Source organism: Anser anser, assembly GCF_964211835.1.
Source record: "Anser anser genome assembly, chromosome: Z".
Classification (NCBI taxonomy): domain Eukaryota; kingdom Metazoa; phylum Chordata; class Aves; order Anseriformes; family Anatidae; genus Anser; species Anser anser.
The window spans coordinates 67,388,024-67,402,646 of record NC_139723.1 but is presented as its reverse complement, the minus strand read 5'-3'; the positions used below and the strand labels follow the sequence as shown (position 1 = coordinate 67,402,646).

Sequence of the window (14,623 nt, the reverse complement as noted above, 5' to 3'; positions counted from 1 at the left end):
CTGGAGAAGAGGAGGCTCAGGGGCGACCTTATCGCTCTCTACAGTTACCTGAAAGGAGGCTGTAGAGAGGTGGGGGTTGGTCTGTTCTCCCACGTGCCTGGTGACAGGACGAGGGGGAATGGGCAAAAGTTGCGACAGGGGAGTTTTAGGTTGGTTGTTAGGAAGTACTTCTTTACCGAAAGGGTTATTAAGCATTGGAACGGGCTGCCCAGGGAGGTGGTGGAGTCACCATCCCTGGAGGTCTTTAAAAGACGTTTAGATGTAGAGCTTAGCGATATGGTTTAGTGGAGTACTTAGTGTTAGGTTGGAGGTTGGACTCGATGATCTTGAGGTCTCTTCCAACCTAGAAATCTGTGATACTGTGATACTGTGAAAGCTGTACAACAATATATCAGAGTAATTTTAATGTATCTGGAAGTAGTCTCAGGATAAAATTCACTTCAACATCACCAACAAACCAGTTTTGTTTAATTACACTTCAACATGTAAATCATTTACTTGTTCTTTTTCTCTCCCTCCCTTTGATTTTTCATTTTAAATTTTGTCCCTCCCTTTCATTCCCAATTTATCATTTTAGTCCATATGGGTTCATTTCACCCTCATGTCACCATGCAAATGGAAAAGTAATTGTTCATGCTCTTGGAGTTGTTTAAAGCATAATGAAATGTAATCTACATTTAAGAAAACAATATTTACATTTCTGGTGAACTTTGGAGTTGGAAAAATCCTTACCTCCTAGCCTGGTAAACACATATTTTCTTGTGTCCATCTTTACCATAATTGGCCATCATTGAGATCTGTGTTGGCAACATCAGTCTGATTTACTTAACATAGAATCATAAGGGTTGGAAAAAACCTTCAAGATCATCTGGTCCAACCGTCACCCTACCACCAATGTCACCCACTAAACCATGTCCCTAAGCACCAGGTCCAACCTTGCCTTAAACACCCCCAGGGACAGTGTCTCCACCACCTCCCTGGGCAACCCATTCCAATGCCTGATTGCTCGTTCTGAGAAGAAATGTCTCCTCATTTCCAACCTGAACCTCCGCTGGCACAACCTGAGGCCTTTCCCTCTTGTCCTATTGCTAGTTATTTGCAAGAAGAGGCTGACCCCCAGCTCCCCACACCTTCCTTTCAGGGAGCTGGAGAGAGCACTAAGGTCTCCTTAGCTTCCTCCTTGAGTGGTGTGTGGCAACCCTACCAGCACTGAGAAAGCTATAGCATTAAAAACCATTTTCAGAAATAACATTTTCCTAATTTCAACAAGTAATGTTTGTTGGCAGAATTTTATTTGTCTTACCATTTCAGTAAATAAAATCTGAAGTCTAATGGCATTTTCTATGCCAGAAACGTTATCAACTTCACATCACTTGCTGTAAGATCACACACATATATATGAATATAAAGTTAATGTATCCTTATGCACCTTCAGGTGGTTGAATGCAGAGTTCAACTCAAATGAAATCTCATTTAGGTGGTGGCTGGTCTACTAGCCAAAACCTGCTTAAATCAAGGAGCCAGAGCAAAACTAGGAACTAAATAGCTCCTAATAATCCAGAAGACACAAGATCTGAAACAACTATGTAAGTACCATATTCACACTAACTCTTTTAGGCTGAAATAAAGAACAAATGCCAGAAGAAAAATAATGTGAAAAAATGTTAATAGGATTATCCACTAAGCTTGTGACAAGCACTGGATTAGTAAAAATATTTAGGCTTGGAGAAAGTGTTAGGGCTTCATAACTTAAAGTACTCTGAATGTATACAACAAGGTAAACTCACATGAATTCTCATGCAAATAGAAGATAGTATGAAAAATAACAGGCTCTGAAAATATGCATTTGAAGCTACAAATTTATTGGATGAACTGTATGTCTGACATGGTTGTCAAATTCAGGCTTAACCCCACAAAACAAAACAAAACACAAAGTGTTCTTATTAAAAGAAAATTATGGCACATCTTTCACTCCAGACTTCCCCCCTAGTTCAAATAACATACATTATTAACAGCTGAGTATGGTTTGTGCCTTAACCTCACCCCTGTAACTGTTCACCTGCACTCAAATGGTCCAAAACCAGCTAACCTGCTACTTCCAGGCTTCCATCCCAAGTTCCCTGAGAGTATTGCTTCTTATGAAGCCTTTACCTTATTTTCTGCAAAATGTAATGTATTTAAGCAGACTTCTCCTTTGCAAAAGTACTGTCATCTTCACAGTAAATTGGGTGGTTTCACTCTGAAATTCTCGTGTGGATGAAATTAATTATATCAAAGTTACAGTTACCTTCCCAGAATCTATATAATGAACTAAGCCTAATTCAAGGTCTAAACATCCTTAAGAGAATTAAATTCATTTCATATAACGAATGAACACTGTATGAAAGAAAAAGTAAATTATTCATTAGTAACTATGTCATCCTTCTGTTGAAGTATTTTATTTCTTCCACTTCATGTATGGGTTGCAGAATATACACCACTCAGTTCTAAAAGAGCCTTAGTTTTTATTGGAAAGTTCATGAAGCCTACCTCAGAGAAATTTTCTAAGTAAAAGTTTCTAAATAAGCTACACTGTACAACCCAATTTGTTGATAAAAGAGAGGATCACCTCTATAATACAGGGTGAGTTCCATTTCAAAGTCTTTGTTTATTTTCTGTATAAGACAACTAAAGGATAATCTTTTATTACCAAAAGGGCATGGATGGAACCAGCAACTATTGAACAGTCCAGCTCATAACCCAAGCATATTTCAAAAAAAATGTTATCAAGCAAGTTCTACAGCTAAAATCACTTTATGTCTTTAACTGCCCTCTCCTTCTCTCTATATTTTAACAATGATGTTTCATTGCATATTAATATATATTTCATATTTAAATAATCAGTGACATTTTTATAAGGCTTTTAAACACATTTATGTCATTTATTCTAGATTGGAAATAATCTTTTTACTTGGAACATGCAAAATAGCAGGTTGTAGTGAAGTCACAAGACAAAAAACATTTTTCCTGTTTTGTGCAAGATAAGTCTAGAAGTGTATTTGAAATTAAATGTATTCCAGAGAGCTAGATAGCTCTGAGAATACGTACAGAATTAAAGATAGAGACTTTCCTCCACATACTGAGCTGAGCTCCAGCCACCCTCCAACTAAAATAGTCATCAAACAGAAAAGGAGCTACCCCTGATCAGCATATCAATGTTATTTGCAAGAGATGCTCCAGTAAGTGGAGGAGTTGTGAAACCCTCTTCAATGCTGTCTATTCAGGTAGGTCAGTTTAATTTACAATTTTTAAGGATTCACAGGACACTGAGCTTAAACTGACAGTTCGCAAAATAATTGACTAAAAAAATTATTTTCAGTGACACATTCCTGAAGGTTCATAAAGTATATATCCTTTATATTCATCAGCACTGAGATAAGTTTGGCATTGTAATGTAGCCTCTGAATAGAGCAGAGAGTTCTGAAAGTCTTAAATAACTCATCCAAAAACAATCTTAACAAAAAAAAAAAAAAAGATGTACGATAGGAACATGGTGAAATTGTATTTTTACGAAGCACATTCTTTTAGAGGCTCTCAGTTTCCAAGCTGGTTTAAGAGATTCTTGCACCGGTCATAGAAAAAGCTATACCATTTTTCTGACAAATTCTGGCGAAAATACAAGATTATTACCAGCAAAATCATTTTACCCTTTCTTTCTTACTTCCATGTACTGCGATGGAGGCTCTGGAAGAACCACTGATGATCCATTGACTTTCCAACATGGAATGAAGGTCAACATAATACAGCCACGATGCCTTTTTTGTTGAGATGTTTTTTACACATTGAAAGATGCAGTCAATCTTGAACTCAGAATGCTTTGGCCTTAGTGTTGCTTTTTAAATTGCTAACACTTATCATAACGTGGGATTTAACTTCTCTGATATTCATTGATTTTATTTATGCAAATCACCACATGCTTTAATATTGTTGCTCTTGGCAAGTCATTGTTGATGGAAGGCCAAAGGCTTGGTGTTATCACAGCTGCTCCTACAGTAAAGCCACCAAATATTATGAACTGTTGTGTGACTACGGTTGTAACTAATTCTCTGATACATAAGCCTCATACAGTCACTGAATATACGCAACTCCCAAGAGAACCACATGTAAAGTTTCCAGCCTGTGACTGTCACAAGAAGTAATACTTAAGTACATAATTGTTCTCAAATAATCATTTTGTAGCTGGAGCATCTAACTTTGCTCTCTCTCACATACATTGCTGTCCTCTGAAATGAGTGATACTTTTTGGACTAACACTAAAAAGTTTCAAACATTTCTTCCGTAGTAATTTTTTTTTTTTTGGGGGTGGGGGGGCGGGAAGAGCTCATTGTGAAGTTAGTTCTTCGGCTTTTTAATTAATATTTTCTGTGATCTTGCTGGATTTCCACATTTAATTATGTGGTCTAATCTATTTCCTACGACAGCATGCATTTACACAAGTCATTTTATTCTTCCTTTTGATTATGCAATGTCCTACATGCTATGATTGTAAATTAACAGCTTTCTAGAATTAATTGTGACTGTACCTATGAAAACATAGCAGACAATAAAGGTTCTTACAGCTGCAGAGCAAGATTCTGGCAAGACTGGGAATACAATAGCTAGCTTTTTTGATTTTGTGAACCAACCCATCCCCAAACTACATGTGCACAAGAATGCACATATGGTAATGGCTAGATGACTTATTTATTTGAATATAACTGGATAATTATTATATTAAAATGCACATCAGGAATGTCTACTTTTCCTTTAACTTATTTAATAAGGAAGATAAAGAGAGATAAATTTGTGTCTTAAAGAATACTATCAAAGTTATTGGATATGCCAGCTAGTCTGGCCCACAAAGCAAATATACATAATTGTACATCATATATTGTTAAACATTAAGACAACTTAAAAGTATTCCAAAGCTTACTTAAATACTCTATCTTCCATAAATGTGCAGTCTACAATAAATCAACGTCATGTTCTTAGTCAGGAACTTACTTGTGGAGCACCTGTCACAGTGAAATTGTAACTGATTAGCTCTATCTGCCATAATAAGAATATTGACTGAGTACTGATAAATTTGATACACTGAATAACACAGAAAAGATATGTATTAACTCTGTACATATTTTTGTTAAAGAACTGAATGAAAAGACTTTGCAAAGGTATGATGTTGAAATTAATGGGTAGATGTGAAATGTTTTCTAGGAGGGGAGCAAACAACGAACAGAGAGGAACCGTACCTGTAGTGTCATGCCATCTCTGATGAAGGAGAAAGTAAAAAAGATGACTTGCTGAACTTTGAGGGTATAGAAAATGGAAACTCAACACACTATACATTTATTAAACATACTGATATACATAGTATAAAATAGTAGAGATTTACAAGATTATTACCTAAAATTTTGCAGTGAGGGGAGATGTCAATGTTACCAATATTATTTTGTCACAAGAACAAAATATTAGTTGAGCATGAGTGAAAGGACACATCTGGCAGCGCATCCCACCACAACTGAGAGACCACACCACTGCAGAAACAGTCCAAGTACCAGTAACTTTCTCCAGCTACAGGCAGTTCTAGGATTGGCCGTTTTCCCCAGATCAGGATAGAAAGAAGCCTTCTGCTAACAAACAATTCACTGCACATCTGCATAAATAAGAAGTCTGTCAGTACTTTGCCCATTGACAGAAAAAAACTTCCTTGTTCCAGTCAACAGTTGCTCCTCATGGGACTAGTACCTTGGCAGACTGAGATGCTGAAACACCTCTCCCACTCTGCTTTCTCAGTTGTATGTTAACTTTCCTATGTCAAAATGAACTCTTACAAATGTTATGCTCAGTGTCCTCCTCAACCATCAATGACAATAATAAAAAATGTTCTTGGTACCAGATGAAACAAGTATAGAATAAATAACCAAAAAGTTCATTCATGAGAAAAAGAAGAAAATTCATTAGAGTTAAAAACGGAGCAAAACCTACAAATCCTGAAGAAGCTGAAGCTATTCAAGAATGTGTGAAAAGAAAAGATGGGTAGTTGTTAGACTGTGCTAAAGAAATTTTAAGAATATGTATTCCTGGAAGAAAGTCATATACTAGAGATATGAATTGTAACAAGAAACCAAAAAGGAAAACAAATTTCTTAAACTTTTATGACACATTTGAAATGTGGAGGTTACATACAAGTAACTACAGAATATCTCTTAAATACTTAATATAAGGCCAAGGTACAGTGAAGTTCAGATTCAAAACTGAGGAAAAGGCTACTAGGCTACCAATTTCAGCTTGAATAAAAGCACTAAAGATGCTTCAAACTGCAGAACAGACAGGATTGAAAGGACTGGGGAAAGAACAAATAACCTGTTTTACCAAGCCACAAAGAAAACAGTAAAATACACATGCAAAATGAAAGTGAAGATAGCAAGTTTGCAAAATGCAGAGTGATCCAACAAGAAGCAACATGGGAGACTGCTTGAGCATAGTAGGCTTTCTAAGATGTTATACTGTAAGCTAATAAAATGGTTCTATAAAAGGTACAATAACTTTTTGTAAAATTCATAAAAACAATAAGGAAGTTGGAGAATTTGTCATGTTGGACGGGTACCAGAGTTAAAACCTTTGCAGTCACACCCAATAGCTTTCAATATAATATAAGATATAATGAAATTTGTGGATGCAAAAACACTCTTGCAAAGCAGTTCTTTGCATTTGAGGTAAAAAAGAAAAAAAAAAATGAAAAATGAGAAAAATGAAAGCAGAACTACAGGAACTCAGTTCTATCTGTGTTAATTTATTTAGAATTTATGTTAAATTCTGTCCAATACAAACATGACATTAAAAAACAGATCAGACCATGCCATGGTCTAGGCGAAGCACTTCAGCTTTTAAAATGTTTCAAGAAATAAAAGATCTACCAGGTCATCCATCATTCAGAAAGGCTCAAACAGTTGAGATGGGTATTATTTTAGAAACAGAGATGCAATGGGTGCTGCTATAGAAGAAAAATCTTGTACTAGCTAATCTACCTAGACAATTTATTGGCCTTTCTGAAGTGGTTCTTGGGTCTCTTTTACGATACCATCCAGAGTTCTACTCTAACATGACTCCCATTTGGGATGATGCCTTTGCTTCTTCCTTTATGGGGAAATGGATTGTATCCTTATCTTTATCTGTTTCTCCTCAGCTTTGAGCTATGGAAACAGTATCATTCCTGCTTGGTAGAAAAAATAAATTCCTCTCAGTAGTTAAAACCACTGTGCAACATCCTCAGCTTATTGCAAGCCATTCTGTAGCTACTGGACAGCATCATGTTCCCCTACCTCATTCCTCACCTCTGCCCTATCAACCCAAGTATATGTGTTCCCAGATTCCATCAAATACACAAAGTGTATTTGCAAGCCTGTTGTGTATTTATATACAAGCATACACAGAAGCACAGCCCTTCGTACCCAACAGAATTTCAAGAAAAGACAACATATTTGGTTGTACATGAGGATATATAGGGTTATCGTACATATTTGCAATATGTCTCTGTGACAATACCATCAATAAGTTATTTCCTGGGAATAATTCATGCATCCTTTATTTACACTAGCATGGGATCTTCACTGCATACCATCCAGAAAAAGCAGTAGTTCAATCTAAAAAGTCTGGAAAACAGTGGAAGAGAGTTCACTAATATGTCAGTTGTTGCCTTGATTAAAACTTTATTTGGTCAGTTGATCTAGAAAGCATGAATAAAACTTAAGTGAGAAAAAGAATCAATAGAAGAAACTCAAGAAAAACGGATATTTGAGACAAACACAAAAAAAAGACTAATTTGTTTTCTGAATTCAACAGAAATAGATAAGGTTAAGGTCACTTGCAAATGAGAAACTCATCTTCACCTTGTTCATAGTATCTTCTCTTCTTAATCCTCAGACTTTATTTTAATAGTTCCAAAAGGATGTTATTATTTATTACATTTTGTTGCAACCATAATCTGATTAAACACTGCTTTATCTCTGCTTTTTATCACTGCTTTAATCTCAGGAGTACATGCATCTCATTAAATCAGGAAAAATATGCTACAGTCTAGCTAGTCTGAAATAGCCTTCAAAAAAAATACACCGAAAAAAAAAATCCACTGAAGTTTGAACTACTCTGCAAAATTCCCTTGAGTGTTTCAGCTGTTAGTATAGAGTATACACTGCTGAGTATTTTATACACATCCTTCCCCATGTATGTATACATTACACTATCCTTCCCTAGTGTTCTTGGCAGTTATCGTCCTATCCTACTTTGATTGCTCTTGTTTTTCCAATACTTTTCATACACCAATTTACTTCATTTGCCTGAGAATCACTGAGTAGTGAAGGAAAGAAAATCATAGACATGCATTAAAAGCCTTTGAAGAAAATACACCTTGAAAATTAGAAGAAGATGTAGCAAGAAAAAGACTACACTGAAGTTATTCCAAACTGAAACTACAGTTTAGTACAGTTCCAGCATAAATACATTGCATCCAGACACAGAACCACATCAGGTTATGTAGACTGCAGAACAGAAACATGTTTGTAACTAACACTTTGAAGTTTTATTGTACTTTGTAATTACCGCTAAAAGTGAATGAAAAGATGTTGTGAAATAAAAATAAACAAAAGACCTAAGTTTATCAATACCCTTATGCCAGCTACACATTCCTGAAACTTAAAATGGCACACCCTACCCATATCTATCTAAACTATTTCTAAGGCATCTATTGTTGTCATATGTGAGTGCCAAAGTCAATGTAAAAATATTTACTATGGGTGGGGACAAAGGCTGTCTGAATTCAGATGAAAGTACTACCTATAAAGGGGCACATAGTTGCATTTTTACAGTCAATAAGCATATTAAATGTTTAGGTTTGGGTGTGCATTTATAAAAAAAAAATCTAACAAAATAAAAAGAAAAAAAACAACCATCAAAAGGTAAGCCTCAGAAGAGCTAGAGAAGGGACAGAGATATCAAAGGGGAAGACTAACAAAGAAACCACGAAAACCAAACCCACTTTATATAATAAAAAGAATGTCATTTATCACTACTTGCTTTATTTGAATACACACACAAAAATAAATCCCAAGGGGAGCAAATATTCTGTCCAAAACTACACACATCAGAGAAAAAAAAAAAATACTACCATTTGAACATTTTGTGTTCACACAGAAAGATTAAGACAACAGATAATAAAATGCCAAAAATAAAAAAATCAAGCACATGCATGTCATGACTTCATACTTTCAATTAATTAGATATAATTTAGTTGCTATGTTGCACCGACGTTACTAGCCTGCTCCAAATATTTATACTTCTTGCTTCTCCTTCCTTTCCTACAGAAAGGAATTTTTCATGGAAAATAAAGGAAAGCTGACTTCCCACGAGTTGCTAAATCCGTATGATTTAAAGTATCTAAACATCCTTCCACAGACCTTTGGAAGTGTCACATACACTGATTGTTCACACAGCTGGGGAAGAGTCAAGTCTCCCCCCCACAGATCCCAGTCTGTATGATCCCACCCTAATGACCACCCATGCCAAACTGCACCAGGCAGCAGGTGGCTAGAAAAGGCATGGAAATAGCCAACTGAGACGAGTCAGAAATCAAACTTGTCAAGCACGCACCAGAAGAGTTGTATCTTGTTGTAATATGTGCTGTCCCATCATTACACTAAGCATACCTCAAAGCATTATGACTGCTTTTACAGTAATTCAATATAATGCAGATTTCTGAGGAACTTCAATTGATTTTGCCTGGAGTATATTTGAATTCCTGGTCACAAAGCTTTGAAACACTTGATTCTTTCCAGGTGTTTCCTATGGACTACCACTGTCTGTAGACTGACAGTAGTCCAGGCCAACTGCATCCTGGGCTGCATCAACAGAGGGGTGGGCAGCAGGGGAGGGAGGTGATTGTCCCCTCTCTTCTGCCCTTGTGAGGCCTGGAGTGCTGCATCCAGGTCTGAGGCCCCCAGCACAAGAAGGATGTGGGGCTGTTAGAGCAGGTCCTGAGGAGGGCCACAAAGATGATCAGAGGGCTGGAGCACCTCTCCTATGAAGACAGGCTGAGAGAGCTGGGACTGTTCAGCCTACAGAAGAGAAGGCTCCGGGATGACCTCACTGCAGCTTTTCAGTACTTGAAGGTGGGTTATAAAAAAGATGGAGAGCTCCATCAGATAATGACAGGACAAGGGGGAATGGATTTAAACTAAGACATGGGAGATTTAGGTTAGATGTTAGGAGCAAATTCTTAACTCAGAGGGTGGTGAGGCACTGGCACAGGCTGCCCAGAGAAGTTGTGGATGCCCCATCCTTGGAGGTGTTCAAGGTAGGCTGGATGGGGCTTTGGGTAACCTGGTCTAGTGGGTGGTGTCCCTGCCCATGGTAGGGGGTTGGAACTGGGTGATCTTTAAGGTCCCTTACAACCCGAGCCATTCTGTGATTCTAGAATTTCAAAATGAGTTAATTAGTTTTAATCTCGTAATTACATAGCTGTAACACTCTCTGAAATGGTAAATTATTCAGAAACTTCTCCATCAAAAATGAAGATCCCATGTAACTCTACTACTTAGTCTTCTATTTCAACTTGCTCTAAATGCAGTATTTTTCCCCTCTGACAACCTAGAATTAGTAATTGGGAAGTTTCTCTGACAACTATTAAAATGCATTCAGAGTTACAGGTAGGTGACAATAAAGAAGAATGGGAAGGAGAGGAGGACTCAAAATGTCTGAGGCTACCAGACTTTCAACTCAGATGAATTCACAGATGAATTACACTCTCACAAGCAAAATCAAGTTATATAACCACCTTTCTGAATGCAGTACATGGAGGCCTTCTATTAATTTAATAATAAAAAATAATGAAAAACTATGAAGTCACGCCTTCCTGAAAACAACTGCTTCAGAGGGAACACTTACATAAATAGCCTCATCAATTTCTTAAGCACTCCTAGCAAGTGTCTCAAGATACAGTTTTCAGAACCAACAGTTCAACATTTCTGGAAAAGTAAACCACAGAGCTTCTTACAGAGATAATGAAGTCATACATATATCAACTTTTTTAATGACAAGTAGTTACACGCCTCTTTTATGTATACACCATCACGCCACGGTATTAAATGGACATGTTCGTGAACATTGCATCTTATGGTTGAATACTTCATCACATAACAACAAATGAAGGCATTTTGGCAGTTCATAACCAAGCCATTTCTGCAGTCTGAATTTATGTAAACTGAATATTCCTGTCATATGACTAAGATTATTAACTCTTTTATTCATGTTAACAGGATAATAGTCACATAATACAGTAAATGCATTTTGGTGTCAAAAGTTTTACATCCCAAGCCACTGCAGGAGGAGAGCTGCAGGCCTCATCAAAGGAATGAAGAACTGGGTTGTTAGAAGAATTCATCAGCCTACCACCCACTGCCTGTATCTGTATGTCATTTCGTATTCCAGAAATCAGGGAGTTATGTATCTGTATCAGCTAAATGAGTTGTTCTCATGCACTGGACCTGTTGTGGCTGTATTTCATTCACATCATTGCAAAACACGACAATGTCTTTTGTGTTACAAATTTAGTTCTTATGTTTGGAATTGTGTGTGTATACATACACACATATATACACCATAAAAAAAAAAACAAAAAAACTAGCATTCTGAACTAAGTGGTAATTTTGGAAGCACAGGAAGGTCAGGAATATGACATGAATGGTGTTCCATTTATTGGTGGCTTGAATAAGATCAATATTAATTTTTTTTAATGTTTGTGTGAACAGTGCACTAAACAAAGTGCATTTAAACAAAATTCTACTTTTTAATACTATGCCAGAGTTTGCCCTTTCATATTGCCTGAACCTGCTTGTTCAGTTCATCACTGTTCCTTTCTAATACATTTCCTTTGTCTTCTTGAAATGTCCATAACACAATCACACATGATAAATTTCCTCAGTAATCTTTTGACAGACTTACTTTCAGCTTACAACAAAAAACAGTTCTGCCCAAATGTGCTTTTCATCCTGCATGTTCCCATTTATAGACTGTTTTATGAAGACTACCAGTTAGAAAACCTTAATATTGTTGTAGATTATGCATAATTGTTAAGGGAAAATGAAGTCTCCTAACTTCATCCAGTTTACTCTGCGACACACACAATTTCTGATCACGCACACTGGTTTCAAAACAATTATTCTTTAAGTAAAAAGGCACACATTTCTCCCACCTCCTTTTCAAGGGTAACACTATCAGAGGAGATCTTCTTACTCTAAACCAGGTCTGTAAATAGCACTCTGAAAAATGGCAGTTACAGTAACTTTTTTTGCTATTACATTTTAATGTACCATAAACTAAACTTGCTTGCCTTTGGTTCATTTTGTCTTACCTACGCATCCACACACCTTACCCTAGACATCCTTCTCCAGCAACCTTTACTGTTTATTGTTTATTATGCTGCATATATTTGTTGTTGAATCATTTATTAACCCCAATATTATATCACTTTCCCCTTAAATGTACTTACTATGATATTTTAACACACAGTGGAGAAATACATTTTTAGCTGCAAATATGTACACTGTAAAGATTTAGGTACATGTGTATATAAAATGCAATGCACATAAAAGATATATACATATCACATACCTATGGTGCAGATTTAATTTCAGGCAAATGAAAATAAGCTTGAATAGCATATATCCATTTACTGCTTATAATGCATGATTTACTTTCTTTAAATATATTTCACACCCCCACTTTCTTTACATTTTATTTGAAAAATAATGAGTAGAAAACCTCATGGGGACAAAAACATAGAAGACATCAAGATCTCAGGACTGGTAAAGCAGGAATATATTATTGAGTTACAATAATCTGGTATGTATCATTTGAAAAAAAAAAAAAGAAAGTAATGAAATTATGCTGCTGTTTTACAGCAGATGGATGCAACAAAATGAATCTCTTTTTTAGATTTGATCTCAAACACGTGGCTAAGAAATGACTGACCATAAAAAAAATAATAATAATGCTAGTGAATCATTTCACAAGGGATTCCCTTCCTGTCTTTCCTTTGTTCGTTCTATCACCTGGTTTAATAAAGTACTATTTTATAAAAATATCTATTCCCACTCTCCTTTATCAAGTGCTTCTTAATTTGAATTCTGTTAAGAGATAAACTTATGCTATCCTGCTTTTGTGTTTAAGGGCAAGGGCTCATTAATAAATTTTATTTATTGCCAATGTATGTGGCACATTAAAATAGAACAATAATAAGAAGAAGAACAACTCTAGCCTGAACAGCACAGAATCAGAGAAGTACTTTTCCTTCTTAAGACTCCAATTTTTGTTTCTGGGGGAAGGGGAAGAAAAAAATCAGAGAAATAAGGTAGATTTGGAAGCAAATATAAGTTTTCCTACTTTTTATTTGGAATCTAACTCATTGTATTAAACTTCAGATCAACTCAAGTTAACTTGATTTACAAATTAGAACTATTTAACTGTCTCTTTCAACCAGACAGAACCATGCTGAGGTCAAGCAAGCAAAAAAAAACCCTGACACCAAGGAGAGAAATGCTTTATGGAGACAAGTTAACCTGATGTCTCATGACAACCTGCTGAATGCTTACCAGGTATGTGCCACAGTGAAACGCCGCTGCTTTGGTATGTTGCTGTTCAAAAGCATCCTGCGCAAAAGCCTGGGAGAGTTTCGAGGAGAAATAACTGGAGACAAGCGGGGAGAAGCAGATGAAGATTTCCTAGATGTCCTGGACTTCTCGTATTTCAACAGGTTTTCCCTCAGGGTCTTCACAAGATCTTCATTTAACCACGGATTTTGACAGTGTGAATTATCCACTTCAGGAACAGTCAAGGTGTCCGGACTTGTCTGCTGAGCCATGTTTCCCAGATAAGCTTGTTAGTAAGGTCTACTACAACCTAATATCGGTTTGACAGCTTTCCTTTCTACGTCTGCTCTCAAGAATCGTGCAGAGCTCCGGCTCAGCCTATTCTGCTCTCAACATGGTGACACCTGCCCTCAGCGTCTCTCTACAGATAATGATCTGCAAAGAAAAAAAGCAAGCTAACTCCTCCACAGAAACCTATTAAACATTACCACTCTCACCGTCCTCTTGCCAAAGATCACTTATTAGCTATCATAGCGGGTGAGCACAGGAGGAAGAAACTGCTTTAGCACAGCCTTTGTTGGAGCTATAAAGCTGCCTGTTAAACTATTGGAACTAATGTGCTGCAGCTGCTTGAGTGACTTCTGGTTATGTACATAAGTGCTGGAGGAGGGCTTAAGCATCAGATGTGTGCTCAATTTTGTTTGGTTATTCTTTCCATTTGCTTACTGCTGAACCTTCAGGGAGGCTGAAAGGAGGGGGGAATGCTGAATATCTTCTGTTTTGTGGGTTTTATTTTGTTTTGTTTTGTTTTTCCTTCCAGAATCTATAGTATTTATCTTTGTTGTCCCCATTTACAAATGAAGATTACAAACTTTTACCTCAAACTAACTAGCAAACGCTACAATTAAATAATGCAAAAGGTTTGCAGTTCTGCCTTCTCTTCCTACACCTTTCCCCCCTCCTCC

General features: G+C 36.6%; 1 protein-coding gene across 4 annotated transcripts in view; it reads right to left on the bottom strand.

Moving 5' to 3' along the window:
* Positions 1 to 14,623, bottom strand: part of PDE4D (phosphodiesterase 4D) — a 636,407-nt gene that overhangs the window by 375,341 nt on the left and 246,443 nt on the right. Inside the window, exon 1 of one of the 4 annotated variants that reach the window (XM_083816169.1) lies at positions 13,662 to 14,327. The exons of the other annotated variants lie outside the window; for them this stretch is intronic. Within the exon in view, the coding sequence (XP_083672295.1) occupies positions 13,662 to 13,930 (269 nt within the window). The 5' untranslated portion in view covers positions 13,931 to 14,327. Of the gene's footprint in view, positions 1 to 13,661; positions 14,328 to 14,623 lie in introns of those variants that run through there. 4 annotated transcript variants of the gene reach the window in all.